General features: G+C 44.5%; 1 protein-coding gene across 3 annotated transcripts in view; it reads right to left on the reverse strand.

The window, feature by feature from the left end:
• Nucleotides 1–3,929: 3,929 nt before the first annotated feature.
• LOC100083627 (gamma-aminobutyric acid receptor subunit gamma-4) overlaps nucleotides 3,930–26,126 on the reverse strand; it is a 70,122-nt gene continuing 47,925 nt past the window's right edge. For all 3 annotated transcript variants that reach the window (XM_029067894.2, XM_039912396.1, XM_007671554.4), the window contains exons 5-10: nucleotides 25,115–25,335; nucleotides 23,830–23,912; nucleotides 20,710–20,847; nucleotides 16,605–16,757; nucleotides 7,804–8,006; nucleotides 3,930–6,679 (exon numbers count right to left, since the gene is read on the reverse strand). In XM_029067894.2, coding sequence (XP_028923727.1) covers nucleotides 6,383–6,679; nucleotides 7,804–8,006; nucleotides 16,605–16,757; nucleotides 20,710–20,847; nucleotides 23,830–23,912; nucleotides 25,115–25,335 — 1,095 coding nt within the window. In that variant the 3' untranslated portion in view covers nucleotides 3,930–6,382. The remainder of the gene's footprint in view (nucleotides 6,680–7,803; nucleotides 8,007–16,604; nucleotides 16,758–20,709; nucleotides 20,848–23,829; nucleotides 23,913–25,114; nucleotides 25,336–26,126) is intronic.

The following is a 26,126-nucleotide window of genomic DNA, read 5'->3' on the forward strand; positions in this document are numbered from 1 at the left end:
TGGGAGAGAGTCGAGGGCGGAGACTCAAGTTTACTGCATGGAAGGAGGCAGTGGTGAACCACTTCTGTATTTTTACCAAGAAAGCTCTAGGGATCCTCTATCAGAAGGATTGTAGGTGGAGGCGGGGCGTTCAGGGATAGATGTGTCCATGATGTCACCATGGGTCAGACATGATTCGACGGCATAAGGCAAGACAAGATCAATGAGATGCCTAATGGTGGTAATGACAGACTTAGAGCATTGCTGACATGTTGGAATAGTTGGCTTAGACTACACTTACACTGGAAGAAAAAATCTCCATAATGAGGCCAACAAAACAGCGTGGAGATACCTTGTGCCTTTTTCTTTTCACTAGCAATGTAAAATTTTCTGCAAATAGGCCAGGAAACTTTCCCTGAAAGTAGAGAGAATAGGATATCAGGGTTGTCAGAGTCTGGATGTGGAAAGATTCAGGTATCTGTTGGAGGTGTTATTGACTCAATCAATGATATTTATTGAGTGCTTACTGTGGACAGTTGACTGTACTCATGCTTGGGAAAAATACGGTATAACAGAGTTGGTAAATATAATCCCTATCCACAAGGAAACAATCTGTGAAACAACCTGATAGCTTGTATCTACCCCCCCATAGCTTAGTTCAGTGCCTGGAACATAGTAAGTGCTTAATAAATACCATAATAAAGAAGGAGGAGCTTACAGTCTAGAGGAATTATAACTAAAGGAGGAGCAGGAAGCTTATTCCTTACAATCCTCTCTTGGGAACCCCATTTCCCAAGATTTGGAAAGACATTTCCCAGAATTATCTGAGGGATTAGAAAGAACCCTCAACTTGCCAGTCAGCAAGCCCATAGATGTGGGTGGCTCTCATCATGCTGGAGGAGCAGTCTGGCTTAGTGGCAAGAGCCCGGGCTTGGGAGTCAGAGATCGTGGGTTCTAATCCCGGCTCTGCCACTTATCAGCTGTGTGACTTTGGGCCAGGCACTTAACTTCTCTGTGCCTTAGTTATATCATCTTTAAAATGGAGGTTAAGACTGTGACCCCCACATGGGACAACCTGATTACCTTATATCTAAGCTAGCACTTAGAACAGTGCTTGGCATATAGTGTTTAACAAATACGATCATTATTATTATTATGGTCACATTACTACTAACCATAGTAGTATTTATGAAGTACTTTATGCAGAGAGACAGAGAGAAGAACTGTTTTCTGTATCTACCACAGGACTTAGTCTCTGCTTTATTATATATAGCTAATCAAAATTTCATCAGTCTTTTTCGGATATGCCATATAAGAATATCCATCTTCTCAGTCACCTCCCTCTGCCAAGGAGTTCCTCTTCTCCAGGACCTCTTTACCCATTAATGAAAAACAGTTTTCCTACAGAGATGCCATTTTTCTGCATTGGCCTTATTAGGATATACTTAGTTAACTGCTGAAAGGTTTGTCTAAGTGTTGTCCGCTTCTGTCCTTAATTAGGTTCTCCATCCGTTTCCCCAGAGCTGAGGTGAGACTATATTTGTCAATGAATTAAACATGATAAATCATTATTCAGCTCAAACTCAATCGAACAGTCCCAAAACCGATCTCCAATCTGGATGAAATTTGCTCGATAAGACTAAGGGAAGCCTCATGACTTCATTAAAACAACCTCTGTACTGGTCCTTTATAATGCATCCATCAAGATATGCAAAATTCATCCTCAGCTCTAGATGTTTTATAATTCCATACTTTTGCTTGTATATGAAAGAATAAGGATGCATTAGCAGTAAAACCTGAGTAAGAGAAAACCTCATTATTATTTGAATTGCCCCCAAATGAGAAATGGACAATGAGTAGCCTATAAATAGTAGCTACATGTCTATGAGAATCCCAACCCTGCTTCCCCTACTCCCTCTCCCTTCTGCATCACCCTTGAACTTGGATTTGTACTCTTTATTCACAAAACCTCATCCCCATAGCCCTATGTACATATCTGTAATGTATTTTAATGTCTATCCCTCCAGATTGAAAGCTCCTGGTGGGTGTGAAACATTTCTACCAACTCTGTTGTAGCATGCTCTCCCAAGTGCTTCATACAGGCTGCACCCAGTAAGTGCTCAATAAATATAATTGAATGAAAGAATTAATGAAAAAAATTAGATGCCACATGTTTTTGGGGAAGAAAAAGGTTAACTTTAATCAGTGCTCCCTGGAGCTGGATTTGGGGCTTAATTTAGACAACACATATAAGCACCTAGACTTTCCCTTTCCCCCATTACTTACATGTCTCCCTGGAAGTAAGTTAGGGTTTCAGAGAGATTTATTCACTCAGGATCAATCAATTAATCCATCATATTTATTGAGCGCTTACTTTGTGCAGGGCACAATAATAAGCGCTTGGGAGAGTACAACACAACAATATAGCAGATACATTCCCTGCCTATAACAAGCTTACATTCTAGAGGGATCTATGGCAAATTTGAATACATTCAGATTTATTTTTCTAACAAAATGAGAGCTTGTAAGATCTGATGTTATGAAATGTAATCGTCAGTTTATTATAGGCATATGGACTGCTGTTGACTTTCAGGCATCACCATTTCTCATCCGGTAACAAGATTACACCAAACGTTTCCTGCACTTTCTTAGTTTTTGACACATGAACTGTGCCTATAATTGTAGAGTTTTGGGGGGCACAAGATGCATTTTTTAATACACAATTTATGTCGTGTGTATGGTCAAATTAGGGGAAGTGATTAAGCTTCTGTGTTCTGTTGGGGAAACTTGATTTAGATTGAACCCAGCAAGTTGTAAAACATTCTCCCCACCCCTCAAAATTATTGTTTTGTATTTCAAAGATCCAGCTCCTTCCTGTCCCAAACCATCAGGTCTAACTGTAGTCACTATATTCCTGCCTGATACTTGCTTATCTTTTAACAGTTCCATCTGGATTACTGGGGAACTGACATTCTGTCCGCCATCATTCCGTACCCTCTTGGGAAGAACACTCCTAGTGGGAGTCAGAGGACCTGTTCTAATCCTGGCTCTGCCACTTGCCTGCTGGGTGGTCTTGGATCAGTCATTTACTTCTCTGAGCCTCCATTTCGTCATCTTTAAACTGTGGATTCAGTACTCTTTCCCTCCTACTTCGATAGTGAGCCCCATGTGAGTCAGGGATTCTATCTCATCTATACATACAGCATCTACCCCAGCACTTGGCATAGTGCTTGGTACATAGTGCATAACAAGCACTATCATTTCAAATGGACCCAGATGCCCATCCCTTCCTATGGATCATCTCCTTTCTTATAGCAAGGAGGGGAAACAGGAGAAACGAGACAAAGTCTCTCAGTTCCCAGAATAGATGCAGGGTGCCAACGGGCTCTATTTCTTCATTCTCCTCTCCTTTATTGCCATTTCTTTTCTCCTTTTCATCCCCTTACCTTTTGAAATATGCCCCCTCACTTTTCTTTCCCATTTGAACAAGATATATTGAAGGCAAGTGTCTAGGCTCAGTGATTGCTGGGTAAATAATGTTCCACAAAACCAAGAAATATATCCAGAGCAAATAATGGATATATGATTTATATGTAGGGGGTGAGGCACTCTTCAGGCCCGTAGTGGGGAGAAGGGACTTTGATAGAATCCAAGAATGAGGTAAGTGTGGGAAGATTGGTCCTGGATTGATTGATTGATAGTTGAGGAGTTGGAGGAGGCCAGTGTACTTGCTCTTTTCCTTATAGTGCTTCTCCCTCCCTCCCCAGTAGTAACACAACAGGGCAGAAGTGGAGGAGAGGGTCACGTTCTGCATGTATGATGCTCTTGATGCTTCCTGTTACGGGGACGCTAAGGCCTATCTTGGAATTAAATCCCCTACATAAAGTTTAAAACCTGCAAACTTCTGTACTAGTCGAGGCAGAGAAAAAAACAAAAAGGCATTCCCCTTCTATGATTTTGTAATATATTTAATTGTTTTTTCTAAAGTTTAATCGGAAGAAAGCAGATTGGCCTTTTCTCCCAGAACATTACAAATATATAACTTTCCATGGTCAGAAGCATTGGGAGGTGTCTAGATTTACGTCACAAGGTAAGAAAGTATCTTCATGCAGTCCCAATGAGGCAGCTGCATGGCTGGGATGTGGTAACCAGAGACCTGACGCTGAGTTGTTGGAACATTCATCTCCCTTCCACTCCTGGCCATCGGTGGTCACTGTACCTGGCCCAAACCCAGCAACTGCCTGGAGGGAGATCCTTGTGCTCTACTGTCCATGGTTTCTGAGGAGACTAACAGGATTCAGCCAGGACAGCTGTCTGTTGCAGGTATCAGAGGGGGGGAGAGGGTTTCTGGATTGTAACCAGCAAGATCCTGATAGCCTAATGTCATCGCTAATGATGGCTCATGGAGAGGAACCCAAAGACACGATGCCACTGGTACATGTGAGTTGCCCTAGAAAGAGTGAGCTCAGATGTGAATGGAGAAGCTAGTTAACAAGGAGGATCCCAATAATCGGCTATTTTTTACTGATTGCCTTGTGGAAGAGTAGCCAAATGATCCGGAGGGGATTATCTCCAGCCTTTTTTCATCACTCTAGAGCTAACACTTGGGTCTGCCTCAATCAGAATGACATGATCCTACTATGCAGAGATTGGAATGGGGCCCAGACCAGGTTAAAAGAGCCTCTGAGAGGTGCGCGGGCAAAGAGAGAGAGACCTGATGCATCCTGCTTGATATCACCATTAAATATTCATCAAATGCCCTCTGGATGCCCTGCATCGAATGAGGAACTGGAATAATCAATCCATGGGGTTGAGTGGGTGAGAGCAGGTGACTGGGGAAAGGGCAGCTGTGCCAAGTGGTGCCAGGTTTCTGGCTCCTTTCCTGCAAAAGGGAATGCCACAGACCTGTGTGTGGACAAGAACAACTGTAAAAGAAGTGATAGGGAATGCACCGAAGCTTGATTCCACCCACCTCTGCCCACCAAGGACAGCCCTTTGAACCCAATGGAAGGTTGTGGGGAAGAATAGGGGTAACAGGGCCTGGAGGCAGGCTGATAATGATAAAACTAGGAAAAGACATTGGGTCTCTCTCTCTCCGATATACCTCTGATATACCTCTGATAACCAAAGTCACATATCCCTTCCAGTTCTTCTCACACCAATCAAACAGGTTCCGGATCTGACGGTCACATTAAATACTGCTGGGGGAGAGAGAAGGGAGTGACAACAGAGCTTCAGGACATGTTATATAACATGTCGTACCCTCCCAGGAGCTTGGTTAAGTGCTCTGCACGTAGTAAGCACTCCATAATACAACTGATTTACTGATGGACTGTTCTGGGCACATGTCAAAATGGCAGTGGGATTACATAGTATGCATGCGTGCATATGTGCATCACTTTGTTTAAAGCAAACCAGCATAAGCAATATGGCAGAGGGCCCCAAATTGATAGTGTCCTCTTGAGACATGACTGAGATGGAGCCAGTGTGGCAGATTGACAGATAGGAACTACCTGCCTCCACATAGCAACAGGCTGTAACTCTGTGGCTGCCAGGTGGGAGGACTCCCAGGCTAGATGATGCCAGTGCGGCTGAGTTCTAAGCCACTGCTTGTGGGCAGGGCAATAACAGCGATGAAGTGCCACGGGGGTATTGTGGCAGAGATAACAAGGAGGTCTGCATCATTACAAAAGCAGCGAATGGGCCCCGAGAGAGAGGTGGGACCGAGTTTAATTCCGGGCAGCGTCATCGGGAGAAAGAAGGATGTGCAGCCACTCTCGGAGGTGCCAAGATTTCTAAGCTGATGTGTTGTATGTTTTCCTTTGTGGACTCTGTTCCGGAAGCAATTGCTCGTGGAAAAATAAACGAAAGGGCAGTGGAACCCTTCAGCTATGATCTATAGAAGGGACTCCTGGCCATATCCAGAACAAGGCTGTCTTTCAACAGTATTTTTCCTAAGTCTGTTTTTCTTTTTTTTTTTTAGCCATTGAAAGAAGGATGAATATTTCAAATAGAAAGGAATCTTCATGCAGACTCTCCTTATCTCTCCATATCTTCTTTCCCTGCCCTCCTCAAGTTTGGAATTCTTGGGATATCGTTGTCTGGCCTGTTCCACATCCTTACCCCATCCAGGCAGACATAACAAGGGTGGAGAAGGCCAAGGGAACTAGGGTCTTCTGGGGTAGCTCTTTTTGGGGTACATGGGCCTAAGAGGGAGGGTCCCAGGAGAACCCCCGCAGAATTAGAGAAAGGGTCAGAGGAGACTAAATTCCTTAACATGAGTGGGGGCGTGGGAGGAAGAAATTGTAAACTGGTTCTTTTTTTAATCTCTTTTCTGTTGTTTACGGTCTTCTGTGTGAAATACTGGCAGATCTTTCCTGTCAAAGGGAGGGGAGAGGGACACCTAGAGGTACAGGTAAGCAATCCAGTAGACAATGTTGAACAGAAGGAAGGCCGTGGGAAAGAAGACCCGGGAATAGGAGTCCAGACGGGAGATGTGGATGCGGATTCTTCCTTCTCGCCATGTCCCAGTCTGGCAGTCTTCAATGCAGCAGAAGAACTTCTCACACTCCTTCCCTTCTAAGCAGGAAGAGCTGGGGTGCCGCTCCTCTTCTTCCTCGGGGCCCTCTGGGGGCCAGTGTATGACGTTGTTGATGGTAATGGCAGTGAAGGAGGGCATGGCGTTGGCCCCGGAGGGAGGCTGAAACCAAGCAGGCAGGATAACATGAGAGTGGAAGACAAGGAAGAAACTTAACTTCTATGTGCCTCAGTTTCTTCAACTGTAAAATGGGGATTCACTCTCCACAGTATTAGACTGTAAGCCCTGTGTGGGATAGGGGCTTACCTGATTAACTCCTATCTATCCCAGTGCTTAAAACAGTTCTTGGCACATAGTAAGCGCTTAATAAATACCATTCAAAATAAGGAAAAAGACAAAGAAACTTGTTATAGAGATCCTCTCTCTTCTCATTTCCAACCTCCAAAGCACTCACTAATTCATAACTGGCAGGGATGAGAAAACACACATGTCCCAGTGAAAAGCACTATAGAACGTAATCCTTCCCACAGATTCTCGGATCCATAGTCCTTTTGACTGGACTGAGGCTCTTCTCTCAGTTTTGACTGGAGACACCAACAAATATAGGCTTCTGCTGTGCAGGAGCCTTGATTTCAATTTCCTGCAGGGTCTAATAGAGTACATTATGGAAAGCAGATGCTGAGCAAATGTGGTTGCTACCAGTACTACTAGCCAGGGTAGAAAGTACCAATTTGGATCAGATCAATGGTCTTCCCATCCCAGTAACCTTTCTCTAAGAGAAACATCAGAGAATGTTGGAAGGGAATAATTTCTTTCTAGACAATAATGCACCTTCTAATATCCCCAATTTTTCCTCTAATAATCCACCAGGGATAGATTATTCACACATTTATTTTTCCCGAGCTTTCCTCTCTTAGACTGTGAGCCGCATATGGGATTATCCTGTATCTACCTCAGTGCTTAGCATGGTGCTTGACACACAGTAAGCCTTTTAACAAATATCACAATTTCTCATATTCCAACTTCCTAAAGTTGCCCTCTAGCCTGCCTAATTTCTCTCTCTAAAACTCCCAAAATCATTCATGGATTTATCCACTCCTGTGGATGTCTTTTGCCTCCACAACTCCCTGGGCTTCCATGTGCTTACCACCTGTTGTGCTAGAAAGTATTTCCTTGTGTTTCATGGAAATGATCACATCAGAGCTTTAGTGAATGCTCCCCAGATCTCCCTTAGGTGGGGCTACACAGAGCCATCAGCCCCCCTCCCCACTTTAGCCTCCACTTACCAGTTTGGGTTTCCTGCCGCTGTATTCCACTGGCTTTTTGTTCCCCACCAAGTAGTTGAGGGTGGCATACTCCATCAGGGCAGCAAAGACGAAGATGAAGCAAACTGAGACAAAGAGGTCCATGGCGGTGATGTAGGAAACCCGTGGAAGATGCTTGCGGGAAATTGTGCTCAGGGTGGTCATGGTCAGCACGGTAGTGATCCCTGGGGGAGTGCAAAGAAGGACATGATCAACAGCTGCCCTGTGGCACCATCAATCACCTGGGGTTACCCTGGACTTGGCCTGGGAGGAAGAGGAAGCAGGATGGCTTGTGGGTCACTTTAGATGGAGAAACAAGGAAGCAGATGGTTACATTACAGTCCCTTCTTCCTTTTCTCCCTCCCCCACTCCTCCCTACTAGTCATAAATTGACATAAACCCCACTCAACCTGAAGGCACTTGAGCAAGTCACCTCACTTCTCTGTGCCTCAGTTACCTCATCTGTAAAATGAGGAGTAAGACTGTGAGCCCCATTCTGGACAGCAACTGGCTTCAACCCGATTTGCTTGTATTCACCCCAGCACTTAGTACGGTGTCTTGCACACAGTAAGTGCTAAATGTCATCATTATTATTATTGTTATCATTATTATTTGTGTTGACCAAGCAGCAGATATGGCTTTTTGGCTCTGGAAATGACAATTACTGCACCATTCTTGTGTTAATCAGTTCTGTTCTAGATCATAAGCTTGTTGTGGGCAAGGAAAGTGTCTGTTACACTGTTGTGTTTTACTTTTCCAAGTGCTTTGTACAGTGCTCTGCACAGAGTAAGCACTTAATAAATATGATTGTCTTACTTGACTGACTTTTGATGTTCATCAGTTTGGAATGGCTGCCCATTCCTGAAGCATGCAGAGCAGAATTAATGACCATTGCTTTGAAAGCCCTCACTTTACTCTCTCCCAACAAGTTATCCATTTTCTTTTCTCACTATGCCCAGCTTGTACTCTTTGTTCTTTTTGACCTATTCTATACATTGTGACTTTTTCCTATCTCTCTGGCTGCTTGACCACTTGCTCATACCCTCCCTTCTGCCTGGAACTCTCTCGCATTTCACAGTTAGGAGACCTCTCCTCTACTCATTTCCAAAAATCTTCTAAAATCACATCTCATCCAAGAGGGTTTCCCTGATTAATTTCTAAACTTCCCAGGTTAAAGCCCCCTTAACTTTCATCTACATCATCTATGCTTCTTTGTACTCTCTACCACCACACCTATCGTCATGCCCCATTACTTAAGAAGTAACTCATATGAACATCCCCTTATCCTTCTTCCTCCTTTGTGTAATTTATTTTAGTTTCCGCTTACATCACTAAATTGTACACTCCTTGAGGGCAGGGATCAGATCTATGAACTCTCTGGTATTCTCCTAAACAGTGCATTGCTTGCACACATCAAACATTTAATATTATTGATGTTGATGAGGCTGACAGTTCTCTGTCACTTACTACAACGTGAACAACAATTCAAATTTTCAAGTCACTGCTTTTTTATCAGCAATTTGCTTTTTCTCAGTTACCACTCATGCCCAACTCGTAGTTCACGGCCTAATACCTGGTTTATTCACGGTCCGCAACTATAGCAATTCTCATTTACCACAACATTTACCTTCCATCCCCAGCATTAATGCATCACAAAACAAATTCCCCCAACCACAATGTCTCAAACAATATCAGTTCCCATTAAATCAATTTTCCTGCCTATCCATTCGCAGAAATCAAGCCTAGCAGGCTCCTCAGCATTAGTTTGAAACATTAGTTCCACATATTTTGCACACCATGCAGAAATAATGGGACATAACCCCTAATTTCCTATTGCCCCAATCACCTTTCCATTGCAAATTCATCAATTGTATAGATTTTCAGGAACATGACCTCTACGATCGACAAGGTCCAATCATGCAATGAGCATCGTGGTACTTTGGATGGAGTGTGAACACGCTTTGCAGCAAAATGATTTCCACCAACACTAAAGGAACAGCTGAATGGATAAGTCTGGGGGATAAAATGAGACGAGTGGTGTGAAGCGGTTCTGGAAAACAGAAAGAACTTTACAGATTCAAGGTATTTTTATCATTGCATGGAACAGCATCTGTGCTGGAGCTGTCCAAATGCAATAAAAGTTAACCCTCTCAATTACCCAGGAACTTACCAGGGATACCCAGGTTGGACTGATTTGCTGACTGAGATGGAGACGTGGGTGGAAATATCCTTTAATAAACCAGGCTAAAAAACTAGATTCCACAGTGAAAGATAAGGGTGTTGGGGGATTCTGGATGTCTCTGGGAGAGGAAAGGAGAAAAGTCCGGGGCAGAGGGATGATAAAATAATCTGATCTGTCATTGCTGTTGGGGGGTCAACACCCTAGGGAACTTGCTCTCCTGACTCCTGGCTCAGTGCTCTTTCCAAGAGACCCTGCAGCCTTGGAAGTACTGACTGCAGATTGCCTTTTTGTTCCCACTGAAACAAGCATCTTCCCTGGGGACTGCTGACTGTCATCTTTTCCTCAGTTCCTTGCTTTCACAAACAGTCCAAGAAGGTTCCTCAGACCTTTGAGGGAAGAGCTCGTGTCCACCAACTCTACTGTATTATCCTCTCTCAAGTGCCTAGTACAGTGCTTGATCAATCAATCAATCACATTTACCGAACGCTGTTTCCAGAGCACCATGCTAAGCACTTGGGAGAGTACAATAAAACAAAGTAAGTGGACACATTCCCTTCCCACAAAGAGCTCACAGTCTAAAGGGGCAGACAGACATCAGAACATATAAAAGTGCTGAGGGGTTGAGGATGGAGTGAGTAAAGGGGTACAAATCCAAGGGCAAGGAGGACAGTACATGGTAAACACTCAGTAAATGCCACTGATTGACTGATGAAACTGAGATCTTAGCCTGTGGCAGCTCTGTGTGTATGTGGGTGATGCAGACAGGAAAAAAAGCCCTACTCCAGCAACTGATTATGGTGGGGTGCGTGTGTGTGTGTGGGGGGCAGGGGGGTTGGGAAGCTCACCCTCTGCCTTGCAATTCCTTGAAAGAAAGGTGAAGTTTTCACCCACGCGTGGAGGAATCAGAAATAAGTTGTGCCAAGTGTAACCTAATAAGGAACTTCATACACAGAGTCCAAATTCTGCACTGTTGACAAGTGAGTTTGTAATAAGTGTTAGAAATTGGACAGGTCTCAAATGAGTTTATGGCGGTGCGGTCGGCAGGCACAGAGCCCTGGTTTGTTTTGGGAGATGAAACACATATGCTATTAAAGGGTTGGGGAGACAAATAAGCCAGGTGTGAAATTTTCCGAGGCAGCTTGGAAGGGAGCTCACTGAACATCCAGCAGTGGGGTGATCTGGAGTGACAGGGAGCTTCTGTGGGCCTTAAGGGGCGCTGACTGGAGAGTAGGGGGACTGTGGGAACTGTCTGGGCAGTTCGGAGGTGGGCAGGCTAGAGATCAAGTCAGCCAAAGCAACAGGTGAAATTCGCTGGTATGGACAGGCTGAGCTGGTGGGAGGGTGAGGGAACGTCAGAGAAAAGGCAGATCCCCGTCTGGAATGATTTCAAGCTCTGCCTCAGATAATCCACAAAATGGATAATCCATTTTGAGGTAATAACAATTATAATGGTATTTGTTCAACACTTACTATGTTCCAGGCACTGTACTAAGCGCTGGGGTGGATACAAGATAAATCGGGTTGGACAAAGTCCCTGTCACACTTGGGGATCACATTCCCAATCCCCGTTTTACAGATGAAGTAATTTGGGCACAGAAAAGTGAAGTGTCAAGGTCACATAGCAGACAGATGGTTGAAGCTTTACACTGTTGTACCATTTATCTAACGGTAGCTATTCTACCATTTATTTTAAATCCTGGCCCCTTCAAAGAAAGCCATTCATGATCAGATTCCCCCTACTTATTTCCATATCAGAAAAATTAAGTGACTTGCCCAAGGTCATACAACAGACCGGGGGAAGCAATGGGATTCTAACCAGGTCTACTGTCCTGTGTTCAGCTCAGAACTGGTATTTTAACCAACTTGGGAGGTGAAACGTGCCCTCAAACTTTGTAACACAAACCTGGGGAAAATCATAACAATAATAATAGTAATAATAATAATTGTGGTATGTGTTAAGCACTTACTACATGAAAATATTGTACTAATTGCTAGGGCAAGTGAAAGATCATCAGGTTGGACACGGTCCCCGTTTCAAAGGTGCTCATAGTCTAAGTGTGGAAATCAGGTATTGAACCTCCATTTTGTGGATGGGGAAACTAAAGCATAGATAAGTTAAGTGATCTGCATTGGGCAAGTCCTCTGATTCCTGGGTCTAGACTTGAAATAAGCTATCTACTTCTACTGGGTAACAGAAAAAATAGGCTGAACACAAAAACTTTTTTCACCAACTACTATTTATCAGCCTACTACCTAAAGGCCTCCAGTCATAACCACATTTCTTTCACTCTTTGGAGCCCATCTGAGGAGGGGCCTAGCTGTCTCACATTTTTGGAAGAATGATTTCATTTTAGTGAACTAAAAGTTGCCTGGTAGAAATATCATTATTTTTAATTTCTTTGCCATCGTTCTTGATACTCTGCGGGAAAGACCTCCTTAAAAAACACAAACCCAATCAAGAAAACACACCTAGGGCAGCTCTGCACCCCATGGGCACCTCATAATCATCATTCGATTGGACAAAGATGATGATGAATTGAAATATATTCTAGTGAATAGAATAGAAAGTGGGAACAAGAAAGTGTGGATTTGATATCCTTCTTTATCAACAAATTGCTGCACCACCAGCAGGCAACTATTTATCCTCTCTGAGTTTTAACCCCTCTCTCCCCTTCCCACCATTGCAAAACAGGGAGGAGAACACTTGTTCTCCAGGGGCTGCTAGCGGTTCTGAGATACTTGCTGGAAACCGCTTGAGCAATCTTTGAAAAAGACAATGTGAATGGGGTTAGATAAGAGGAAGAACTGTCTCTCTATGGTCTTTCAATTCTAGGATCCTAGGACTCTCTCCTAGAGCTTAAAATTGCACAGGAAGAAAAAACTATGCATTCTAGTCGACTTCGTTCATGCCTGAGAGTGGTTGGCTTATTGATGATAATAATAAATAATAATAATGGTATTTGCTAAGTCTATTGAGAAGCAGTGGCTAGATCTAGTGGCTAGAGTGCGGACTTGGGAGTCAGAGGGACCTGGGTTCTAATCTTGGCTCTGCCACTTGTCTTCTTTATGACCTTGGGCAAGACTCTTAAATTCTCTTTGCCTCAGTTACCTCCTCCGTAAAATGGGGATTAAGACTGTGAGCCCCATGTGGAAGGTAGACTGTGTCCAACCTGATTATCTTGTGTCTATCCCAGTGTTTATTACAGTGTCTGGTATATAATAAGCACTTAACAAATGCCTTTTTTTTTTAAAAAAAAAAGCTGTGCTGACCACTGTACTAAGTGCTGGGTTTGATACAGGATAACCAGATGGGACATATTGTGGTGTTTGTTAAGTGCTTTCTATCTGTCAAACACTGTTCTAAGCTCTGGGGAAGATACAAGAGCATCAGGTCAGACTTTGTCCCTGTCCCACACAGGGTTCACACTTTAAGTGGAAGGAGAACAGGTAGTGAATCTCTCTTTTAGCAATGAGGTAACTGAGGCATGGAGAAGTGAAGTGATTTGCCCAAGGTCACATGCAGCATATAAGGGATTAGAACCCAGGTCCTCTGAGTCCCAGCCCTGTGCTTTTTCCATTAGGCATGCTGTCCCTATCTCACATGGAGTTCTCATGCTTAGAGGGTGGGAAAACAGCTATTTCATCCCTGAGTTACAGATGGGGAAACTGAATCTCAGAAAAGTTAAGTGACTTGTCCTTCTTCAAGTCTCTGGTTCCCACACTGGCCTTTTCTGTTTTATATAGGAAGAAGAGATGACCTGCTGGACCCTCCTCAGAAACTCAGATCCCTGTGACTGACTTGCTTATCCACTCTAGAGGTTTGTACAGTGCTTAATAAGCTCTGAACAAATATCTCCATCTTGAGTATTGTTTTGCTTACAAGAAGAAAGGCCCCTTGGAAAGAGCACAGGCCTCTAAGTCAAAAAAACATGGGTCTCAGTCCTGGCTCTGTCACTGGCCTGCTACATGACCTTCGCTGTGCCTGTTTCTTCATCTTAAAAATGAGGATGAAACACCTGCTCTTCTTTCCTCTTAGACTGTGAGTCCTAGGTGGGATAGAGACTGTGTCCCATCCAATCACTTTGTATCTATCCCAGCACTTAGCACAGTGCTTGTCACATAGTAAATGCTTAACCGATACCATAATAATAATGATTATTCCTATGAAATGGTACTACCTCCCCTCACAGCCCCAGCACTTTCAGTTGGCCACCATGTCCTGGGGGAAGGGCAGCTTTCATTCATTCATTCAATCATATTTATTGAGCATTTACTGTGTGTGGAGCACTGTACTAAACTCTTGGGAGAGTACGATACAACAATAAACCAACACATCCCCTGGCCACAACAAACTTACAGTCTAGAGGCAACTAGGTCTCAAGGAAGGTAAGGAGTGAGGGATTAGCTCAGGGAGATGATTGCATGTGTACTAAGGCAATAATAATAATGTTGGTATTTGTTAAGCGCTTACTATGTGCAGAGCACTGTTCTAAGCGCTGGGGTAGATACGGGGTAATCAGGTTGTCCCACGTGGGGCTCACAGTCTTAATTCTTAATCCCCATTTTACAGATGAGGTTACTGAGGCACAGAGAAGTTAAGTGACTTGCCCACAGTCACACAGCTGACAGGTGGCAGAGCTGGGATATATAGACTGCAATATAGACTGTAAGGGGTGACACATCAGACTCTGTTGTTCTGATCAAGGAGAAAGGGGGAGGGAATTTGGGAAGGCCACCTGGGAAGGAGAGAGCAGCCTCATGGGCTCCTTCAGAATGGAGCTGTAACAGTGCTGATGGCATATTCTTCTATGATGGCCAGTGACTCACTCTTGTGGTAAGTTAGTCACTCATATTTATTGAGCACTTACTGTGTGCAGAACATGGTACTAAGTGCTTGGGAGAATACGATATAACAATAAATGAACACGTTCCCTGCCTATAAGGAATTTACAGCCCCTAGAAGGGGAGACAGACATTAATATAAATAAATTACAGACATGTGTATAAGTGCTATGGGAGGGGTGGGGTGTCCTCCTTGCCCAAGGTTGCACTCTAAAAATTTTGTAGCTGTAAAAGATTCTGGAAGGGCAGGCAACATGTCCAACAACTCTGTCATACTGTACTCTCCCAAACCACTTAGTATAGAGCTCTACATACAGTAAGTGCTCAATAAATTTGGTTGATTGTTAGATTGATTGATTGGAAGTTGTTCTGGAGAGATCTTCTAGCTCATCCTCCAGAGTCTGGTGGAAATAACTTGAGATTGGAGTCAGAGGACCTAGGTTCTAATCCCACCTTCGCCACTTGTCTGCTGTGTGTCCTTGGGCATGACTCAACTATTCTGGGCTTCAATTCCTTCATCTACAAAGTGGGGATGTACATCTGCTCTCACTATCTCTTAGAATGTGAGCCCCATATGAGACCAAAGACTTTGTCCAATCTAAATATCTTGCTTCTACCTCAGCACTGAACATACTTCTTTGGCCCATAGAAAGTACTGAATAAATACCATATTCACATAAATAATAATAGTAATTATTATTAACGGTGACATTTGTTAAGCACTTACGATGTGCCAAGGCATTATACTAAGTGCTGAGGCACTATACTATTATTAATATTATCATTATCCCCCTGCCTCCAGGCAATCAATCTATCTCATAAAGCCAGTTTTACAACCTTCCCTTTAAAAGGGCCACAGAAGGTACTGTACTCCCGCAACCTCTCATGCATGAATCTGGGGGACTGGTATTCTGCATTATCCTTGAATTCCAAGGTGGATTTGTCTTTTGGGGCTCAGGTGACAGTGATGGGAGGAAACCTATCCAAAGCCCATTGCATGTAGGTGATCCAGGACAATGGTCAGGTGGCTTCCTAGGAGCAGACCTAGCTCAGAATGTTTAGATGCACTTTCCTAGGGCATCCAAATTTCTTCAATACGGTCATATGACTAGAAATCCATATGCACATGGGCCAGTTCTTTATTGATGACAACAGTGAAATATAGCCTGTTTGCTATTCAAAAATATGGATTTTTCAAGCAAGAATTAAAAAAGCTTAAAAAACAGTTGACTCTACATTAGTAGTGCAAAAGCAGATGCCCACAAGCCTGTGCTCACCACTGATCAATTTAAATCAAGTCAGTGAGAATCCCGGTATTTAACATTCAGTCGGGACACATCTCAATTCTAACTAGGCCCTTTGGTCCTAGGGCTTATGCATGCTGGTTAATTTGGGGAAAAAACCAACAAAAAACATTGTGTTAAAAAAATCTCAGGTGTGTCCTTTAGGTAATACAAGTAATGTGGCCCGCTCTTCTGTTACTAGGCCAGAAGCCTGCAGCCCCTGACCTACGTAAGTTTTGATTTCATAGCAATCCGAAGGAATCTCGAGAGTACATCTCCTGCATCCCTCTGCCCCTAAAGCATCCTTGACAACTGCTTGCTTGACTTTGGTTTTGAGAAGAATTGCAAAGCAGCATAGAAGGCAACTCCTACTTCTTTTTTTAATGGTATTTGCTAAACGCTTTCTGTGAACCAGGCACTGTATTAAGCACTGCCCCCCTTAAGCCTCTAGACGCCAGCTCTTTGCTCATGCTTACCCAGCGATGTCCTGGCAGGGGTAGAGTCTCTTTTGATCCAGAAGGAAACCCAGGACAAAACCACAGTCAGGATGCAAGGGATGTAGGTCTGAATAGCAAAGTAGCCCATCCTCCTGCTCAGGTCAAAGGAAACCGTCATGACCATATAATCCCCTGGAAGACACATAGAGGCAGGTGACTGTTGAAAAGAGATGAAATAGTGAACTTTCCACCCTGCATCCCCCCTCCAGCCAATGGCATGCTACCTTCTGCTCCAGCAAGAGGCAGGTCTGGCTCTCTGTAGTTTAGCTCCCTGGATTTATGGATTGCTTGGCTACTGCTCTCCTCGTCTCTGAGATTTTTTTGGGGGGTGTGGTATTTGTTAAACACTTACTAGGTGCCAGCTACTGTACTAAGCACCGGGGTAGAGACAAGGTAATCAGGGTGGACACAGCCCATGTCCCCCATGGGGCTCACAGTCTTAATCCCCATTTTACAGATGAGGTAACTGAAGCCCAGAGAAGTTAAATGACTTGCCCAGCGTCACACAGCAGTCAAGTGGCAGAGCTCAAATTAGAACCCAGGTCCTTCTGACTCCCAGGCCCGTGCTCTAACCATAGACCATGCTGTTTCTTAGTTCCTTCCTGAAAGACTCCATTAAGGACCAGGGTTCACAAGCACCATTCCTGCCTAACTAAATCACGAAATTCTTTCTGTTACACCAGATATCAGAAGACCCTCTTTTAACCTTCTCTAAACAGGCCTTTCTTCTCTTCTTCTTCCCTCCCCTCTTCCTACTTAGAATATGCAAACCTTAATCTGACTGTCCTGGTGATTTCCCCAGATGGCAATCACCAAAGGGTACCATGATCTTTCATTTTACTTTGGTTTATTCTTTCCATTCCCTGAAAAGAGCAGAAGTCCAACAACGAAACAGTGGAACTTTCTAAGGGACTATGGGTTCAGTCACTGAAAGAGTCACCAAAAATAGTGGTTTTTGAACTTTGACAGGACATTTCCTTATGCCACCTGAGGGCCTGTTGTCCAGCACCTTCACCAGCTATCAACCAAAAATCTATGATCTGGATCTAAATCCCTATAAGATCCCATCCACTGCAGACCTCGGGCATATGTCCAGGGAAAGGGAGAAAGCAGAAAGTGGAATTTGTGGTGCAGAAATAGTCAACTAGATGCAGATAGCTGGAGAGATAGTAGTGATAGTAGTCACAGAAGAATAGTAGGAGTAATAGTGTATTGAACTAAGCACTTGGGAAAATACAACAGGGAGTGCATTAAAAGAGATGTTCAACTGCAGGTTCAGGCAGATGGAAAAGAGCAATAGATTTGGGGTTTTGTTTTTTCTGGGCTCATGAATTTTCACTTCTGGCCAGCAGCTCCCTTCTCCTGTTCTCAGTCCACGAGAGCTGATACCCAGATATACCCCAGCTGTCCCCTGTTGAAGTTGATTCCTTTCCTGGGTTGCCAAGGTTACATCACCTGGGTGATCTTGCTCTCAGCCCCTCTCCAGCAAGTCCAGAATGAACAGCAGACATTGGATGGTTCTTCATGGGTTTGTCTCAGAGGGCAGTGTTCACGTTTGCAATAACAAGAACCCTTCACAGGAATACTTCACACACATTCTGAACATTAATCTGCCATAGACAGTTCCAGAGAGAGTAGACTATACTGCAAGCTCCTCTTCTACCCTAAGCTCTTTGTGGGCAGGGAAAGTGTCTACCAATACTGTTGTGTACTCTCCCGAGCACTCAGTATAACATTTTGCATATGGTAAATTCTCAATAAATACCACTGATTGATTGATTGATTGAGAGTAGCAGCAAGACATTCACAGGAAGAACTGAGAATCATCTTTCCTGGCACCATGGTCTTCTCAAGAGCTAAATGTAGAAGTGGCCCTTGTGGAAACCAGGAGTTCTTTGTCCACCTCACAACTTGTCAGGTCAGTAGTCAGTGCTGAGCTCCTCCATGGAGTGCCCCCATCCATCTGTCATTACAAAAAGGAGACTCTACCCACTCTCATTCTCCATAGCCTCTTGGAGATAGCTTGTTTCTTTGCACAAAATGGGACCTTCACTCTTGGCATCTGCCAATAGGGCAGTGCTTCCCCCAATGAGTTTGGATAAAAAAATCACCCCAAAATAACCTTCCAACCAATTTTTGTTTTACCTGCCCCTACTCTCTGAGTGCTCCTCGATAATAAATTATGAAATGTTGTGCTGGGCTTCACTGGACTCTCTTTTGGACCAAAGGTCCCAGCATGAACATTTGATTTACAGCCCTGGTGCTTCGTTCCCCTTCATTGCAAAGATGAACTAGGCTGCTCTTATTTAGCAGGCTCTTGTCTCTTGTTCTGCGGCAAAAGCCACAATTGAACACGTCCAAACTCAGCAGCAACCCTCCCGCAGACAGTAATTAATTGGTTTTGAGCAGTTCCTTTGCAGAGTTAATATTTTCTTCCTACAGACAGATTTATTATCCTATCGACCTTTTCTATTTTCAGTTGGTGTCTTCTGACCGAAGAGGAATCATCACCCTTTGTCAAGAAGCAGAAATTCTTCTTTGGAGAAGAGGAGCGAAACCAACTCGATGCAAAATTCGGGGTCCAGTGCCACAAGGCGTAGAAATTGGAAAGAGAAAAGTAAGGTTGGAGTGGACTCAAACTGAAACCAGGGGTGCTGTTCTGATGGGGAGACAAGGAGATTGGGGGACTCAAATTTTTCCAACCCAGAAGGTAAATACAATCTTGGAGAAATGGATTCCTGACCATAACCTGGTTAAAGGAGAGATCAGAGTTTCCTTAAGTGGCTTGCCCACAGTCATATAGCGGTCAAGTGGCAGAGCGAGGATTAGAAACCAGATCTCCTGACTCCCAGGTCCGTGCTCTTTTCCACTTTCTTGAGCCTAAGAGGCAGACCCATGATAAGGCTGGAAAACAGTAGGATAGAATTAAGGAGTCAAAAGTTGATTCCTCCTCTCTCCACTATTTAGTGTGCTTTTCTACTGGACCAGTGACAGCTGGTGGGATTCTCTTACTGTGCCCTAACCCAATACAAATCCTTCTCTTAATCAGTCAATCAATCGCATTTATTGAATGCTTACTATGTGCAGAGCACTGCACTAAGTGTTTGGGATAGTATAATACAAAAGAATTAGCAGATAGATAGGTTCCCTGCCTAAAATGAGCTTGCAGTCTAGCAGGGGAGGCAGTCATTATCATGAATACAGAAGTAACATAATTTATAATTTAAAGAAATATGCATAAGTGCTGTGGGATTGGGGGTGGGGCGAATATCAAGGGTCCAAAGGTCACAGGTTGATTTGCATAGACGAGATTGAAGTACATATTATGTCTACTTTTACAAAAGTTCCCACTCCCCAGAATCCCTGGTCTGATCTGGAGTCAGATCAGAATGTTGACTGTTCAAATCACATCAGGGACAAGGAATAATTTTTTTCTTAAGAAGAGTGTGGCCTAGTGGTTAAAGCACAGGCCTTGGAGTCAGAAGGACCTGAGTTCTAATCCTGGATCTACCACTTGTCTGCTGTGTGGCCTCGAGGCAAGGCACTTCACTTCTTTGGGTCTCAGTTACCTCACCTGTAAAATGGAAATTAAGACTGTGAGCCCCATGTAGGACAGTGACTGTGTCCAGCTGGATTACCTTGTATCTACTCCAGTGCTTAGAACAGTGCCTGGCACACAGTAAGTGCTTAACCAGTACCATTAAAAAAAAAAAGAATCCTCCTGGTTCCTCAAAAATACCTATATTTCAAGAAGGAACTATTTTTTGGTTCAAATTCCAGGATTTTCTTCCCATTTGTTTTTTTAGAATGGCTTTCGTTAAGCATTTACAAGACTAAGCACTGAGGTAGCTACACCCTAAGATTGCTTATCTGTGCTTCCTTGATTTGTTTATTTTTGGCACCTCTTGATGCTGCTTCCTGCTGCTAGTTCTTGCTGGTCCCCAGCCTCCTCATGCACCCATTCTGCCAGTCTTCCACCCCCTGATCTTCCCACTTTTCCATCTCCCCTCCTTCCCACGCTATATCCATTCTCAAACCAGTGGGTCCCACTGAGCGAACAGTGTTCTCGGATGCCCTGTCTTACCAGCTCCAGTCCTGAGGACTTCTGATGTGTTCCTCAACCCTGTAAAGTCAAACTGGTAGAGTCTCCAGGAGCGTTGGTCAGATACTTCGATGGAATAACGCCTCCAGCGGTAGATTATCTCTTCTCTGGGATATCCATCTATGAAATATGTAAGAATCAAGGGAGGTTAAGGAATGTACTCAGGAGTTTCTTTCCATTCACTCATTCTTTCAAACATATTTATTGAGTGCTTACTGTGTACAAAGCAGAACAGGATCCTTTAAGGACTATGTCACCCTGCATTTTCTTGATGCCTTATGGGGACCTTGCTTTTACAGTGGTTCTCTCAAGCTCCCAGCCCAGGGAGTGTGGGACCCTCTGTTTTCTTGACCCTCCAGGAGAAGACATTTCAGTTAAAGACCCTGGTAATGATATACAACTTGAGAAGGATTTTCCTCGTGGTTCACTGGTGTCAGAGCTTCCCCATTCCTCATTTTTGAGATACTATCAGGATGGAGCCTAATGTCAAGGGATATGATGGTGAGAACTTCCCCTCTTGCTCTGAGCACTGCTTCCTGGGACATTTTTCCCTTCATTTTTCTCTCCTCCATCTGGGTTCTCAGTCCTCGCTTCAGGCCTGCAACTGGGCTCCTGAACCCCTATAAGTCATAACGTGGAAACATTGGACTCAAAGAAAGGAGTCAGGCTTTCTGCCTAGCCCTTGGCCAGAGTCACTTGTGGCTATTTGATTCCTACTTCCTCTCTCTCTCAGCTCTGGGTTGATGTGCTAGTGGCCCTTACCTTGCTTAACTCCCCAAGGAGGGGCATCGGTCATTTTCTCCCTTCACTATTTTCCTTTTTCAACCTGCCAGTAGAATCTCCCCGATGAAGCTCTGCCAGTTGAAACACTGGCGATTCTACACCTTCAACGGAACTGGGCAGCCTGTGGCTGGGGCAGAAATGGCCGGAGCTTCAGGGTCCCATCTAGGTCTTAAGGGATGACTCAAAGCAGATGCCCAGAGTCACAGATGTCCTGAGCACGGTGACTGATTGCAGTTTCATTCCCATCCCAATTAAAATGTAGAATCCTGATGGCTTATGTCTCATTCTTGCCCAGGCCCAGACCCTTAGTGGAAATCTCTTTACTTTACTGTGAATTCCTTCTTCAAGCCAACTGAGAGAAGCAGTGTGGCATAGTGGAGAGAGCATGGGGCTATGAGTCAGAAGGACCTGGGTTCTAATCCTGGCTTTGCCAATTGCTTGCTGTGTGACTTTGGGCAAGTCACTTGACTTATCTGTGCCTCAGTTCCCTCATCTATAAAATGGGGATTAAGACTGTGAGCCCCATGTGGGACCACCTGATCACCTTGTATCCCCACAGCGCTTAGAACAGTGATTTGCACATAGTAAGCGCTTAACAAATGCCATCATTTATTTTTCTTCTTATTTTTCTCTATGCCTCAGTTTCTTCAAATATAAAATGGGGATACCTGTCCTCTCTCCTAATTTGACTGGGAGCCCATGCAGAACAGAGACTGTGTTTGACCTAATTAACTTGTATCTACCCCAGCACTTAGAACAATGTATGATACATACTAAGTTCTTAACAAATACCATAAGAAAAAAAAATTGGCTTGGTCCCCAGGCTTGGGCCAAGACACATCTCTACACAGTGTTTCGTTCAACCCTCTCAGGCAATCAGTGGTATTTATTGAGAGCTTTTTATGTGCAGAGCACTGTACTAAACCCAAGATGCTTCCAACCTAGAGGAGGAGCTTACGATCTTCAATTCCAACCACTCAAACCTGGTTCTCTTGTTGTTTCATCAGGCAGTCTGCCCTGTGCCCTGCGATGTAGTAGTAGTAATAATAATCATAATAATTAATAATAAGAAGAATAATAGTGGTATTTGTTAAGTGCTTATTATACGTCAAGCTTTGTACTAAGTGCTGGGGGAGATACAAGATAATCGGATCCCACCTAGGGATCACAGTCTAAGTAGGAGGAAGAACAGGTATTGAATCCCATTTTGCAGATGAAGGAACTGAGACACAGAGAAGTTATTATTATGTTGATATTTGTTAAGCGCTTACTATGTGCCGAGCACTGTTCTAAGCACTGGGGTAGATACAGGGTAATCAGGTTGTCCCACGTGAGGCTCACAGTTAATCCCCATTTTACAGATGAGGTAACTGAGGCACAGAGAAGTTAAGTGACTCGCTCACAGTCACACAGTTGACAAGTGGCAGATCTGGGATTTGAACTCATGACCTCTGACCCCCAAGCCCGTACTTTTTCCACTGAGCCACGCTGCTTCTCTGACCTGCCCAAGGTTCCACAGCAGGCTAGTGATGGAGCTAGATTTAGAACCCAGGTTCTCTGACTCCCAGGCTCTTTCCAAAGTGACTCCCCTTTCCCTCAGCTTCTGGCCTTCTCTGCCAACCCTAGATAATGCCAACTAAGCTAGAGGGGGGATTCTGTGGTCTCTTTCTTTCCTCTGTGGTACTTTGACACATATCTACAAGCAATATATTGACAAGTTCCAAAGAAATGACCATGTAGAGAAATAATTTAGAAACGGACCTTGGAAAAGAATCTGGCATCATCATCATCATCACCATCATCATCATCCTCACTTAACCCTCTGTCCAGCAAGTGAAGGCATGGTCTGGCCCACTCCAGATTGTGCACAAGTAATGAATTGCTCCTCTAAAACACCACGGATAACACGGTTTCCAAAGCCAACGTTCTCCAGCGGTAAGAGCAGGCAAGACTCCCCTTGCAGGCCTGGCTTGATTTGTGAAATTAAATGTCAAAGCCCTTTTGAAGAAGAAACCTTGATGTCTTGCTTGTGTGGCAGTTCCACTGGGGAGGAGGAGAGGGCTGACAAAATGACTAACTGATGGCTCTAATTAATGGAGAAGCAGGTGTGGTGTGTACTGTGAAGAAGCGGAAGAAGAGAGCACAGGGGGAGCGAGGCGATGCCAGCATCTTCCAACCTCCCGCAAGGATAAGCCAACCCCAGGAAGCCTGGCCAGGGGAAGGAAGAAAGCAGGGTAGGGGCTGGGTGGGGGAGGGTTGTAGGCCTCTACCATTTCTCTCAGAAGTCTGATCCCGGAGAACTGAGAAAAAGGTACTCACAGCTGGAGAAGATGAGAGGGCAGGAATGAGTGTCCATTGGAAAATTCTGCAGCTGAAGGAGGCATTCTGCCTCAATGGTAAGCCTGGAAGGAAGACAGAAGCCTGGTATCATCGTCATCGTCGTCATATTTGTTAAGCACTTAACTAAGCATCAAACTCTGTTCTAAGCACTGAAGAAGATGCAAATTAATCAGGTCGGACACGATTCCTGTCCCACATGGGGCTCAGTCTAAGGAGGAGGAGAAACAGATATTCAATCCCCATTTCACCATTGAGGAAACTGAGGCATCAAAAAATGAAGTGGCCTGCCCAAGGTCACTCAGCAGGTCCCCGATTAGACTGTAAGCCCGTCAAAGGGCAGGGACTGTATCTGTTACTGATTTGTACATTCCAAGCGCTTAGTACAGTGCCCTGCACATAGTCAGCGCTCAATAAATACTATTGAATGAATGAATGAATGGTAGAGCTGGGATTAGAACCCGGTCCTCTGACTCCCAGACCTGTGCTCTTCCCAATAGACTGTGCTGCTTCTTTGGGAATTGGCTGTCAGACCAGTTGCCATCACTGTCATCCTGGAAGGGCTCACGGCAGGTGATCCAGCTCCAAGCCAAGAGCTGCCCCTTCTCTGGGGCAGGACTGCCGCTGCAGCCAGAACCTCCAGCACTGACGTGTGACTGCAGAGTCCCAACTAGGTGCCTGTGGGATTTGGAGTGAACTAGCTGGCTTGGTCTCTCACTGTGGAGCGAAACCACCGGGAATTCCTGCCACCTTCCCAAAGTGACACCCAGAGCCCCTGTTCCTGATGTGGCCGGTATCCAAGGAGCCAGGAGACATTTAAGTGGCAGCAGTGCTTCCACTAAAAACTTCAAAAAGTTTTAGAAGTAAATATGCCCTTGATACCCCTGGAGCTTCTACTGGTCTTGTTGACTACCAGTTTCTTGGACTCTTTTCCTTTTATGTTGTTTTGGGTTATATAATTTCATTTTCCCTACTGCGTCTGTTGCCAGACCCTTCCCCACCTTATTCTTAGACTGTGAGCTATGAACTGGGTCTAAATCTCACTGGCATATTTTTACTCAGTGATCAGCACAGTGCTCTGCACCCAGTAAACATTCAATAACTATTACTGTGGCAACTACCATTCTGTAGTGCCTATATTTCCAACCCCTGAAAAATTAGGAAATGCAGCACTGAATACACCCAATCAGATTCTCTGTACTTTCTCCGCCGCCCCCGCCCCCCCCATCCCTCCCGGGTGACCCCATGTTCTCCCACCCTCGAGTACCTGAGAGTGTACAACACCTTCCCATCATTCCAGATCCTGAGCAGCTGATTGGGTGTGGTGATCCAGTGGGAATCAGCCCGCTTAGAGTTCCGGAAAAAGGTGTCAGGGATCCAGATGCGGCTCACCATGTTGCTATTCAGGGTCAGCGCTTTGAGCGTGCTGTTGAAACGGAGACGGCGGTCATACCAGGTCTGAGCAAAGAAGATATCGATGGTGTATTCCTAGCACAGAGGAGAGAAAGGTATACACCGTGGGTCGGGGTTGGAGGGTTCTGCGCTTTGGTGTGGGGATTCAGGCTCCTGAAGTTGCTGTCAGACCTAGGCTCCTGCTCGAAGCCTCATTTAACCCCCCGGGACAAGTCAATCGTTCAATCGACCAGTCATATTTATTGAACGTTTACTGTGCACAGAACACTGTACTAAGCATTTGGGAGAGTGCAGTACCACAGAGTTGGAAGACACTGCTCACGATGAGCTTACAGTATAGAGGGGGAGACAGACATTAATATGTTACGTATTAATTATATATTACATATATGTACGTTAGTGCTGTGGGGCTGAGGCGGGGTGAATATTATTATTATTAAAGTGTGCAAATCCAAGTGCCAGGGCAACACAGACGGGAGAGAGAGAAGGGGAAATGAGGGCTTAGTTGGGGAAGGCTTTCTGAAGGAGTTGTCCTTTTAATACAAGTCTTTCGGTTTCCTCTGCATCATCTTAGCTATTGACGAAAGGCCATCTACCGGCATTGGGCTCACCCGAGGAAGCCAGAGGATGCAGAACCCTGTGATCTGGAGCCAGACCATCAGCTCTCCTGGCCCACATTAGGTTCTCTACTCCACAAGGTTCCCGACTAGCAGAGCACACCTGCTCGGAGAGGGTCTACTTGGTCGTGGTCAGGTCATTTGGACTGGGCTCTTGCAGTGGCCCAAGGAATAATTTTCAGTTGGAGATGGAACTTAATTCTCTTCCTTCGCCGTAAAAGGCAGTTGCTTTGAGCAATAATAATAATA

This window comes from Ornithorhynchus anatinus, chromosome 6 (assembly GCF_004115215.2).
Source record: "Ornithorhynchus anatinus isolate Pmale09 chromosome 6, mOrnAna1.pri.v4, whole genome shotgun sequence".
Taxonomy (NCBI): Eukaryota; Metazoa; Chordata; class Mammalia; order Monotremata; family Ornithorhynchidae; genus Ornithorhynchus; species Ornithorhynchus anatinus.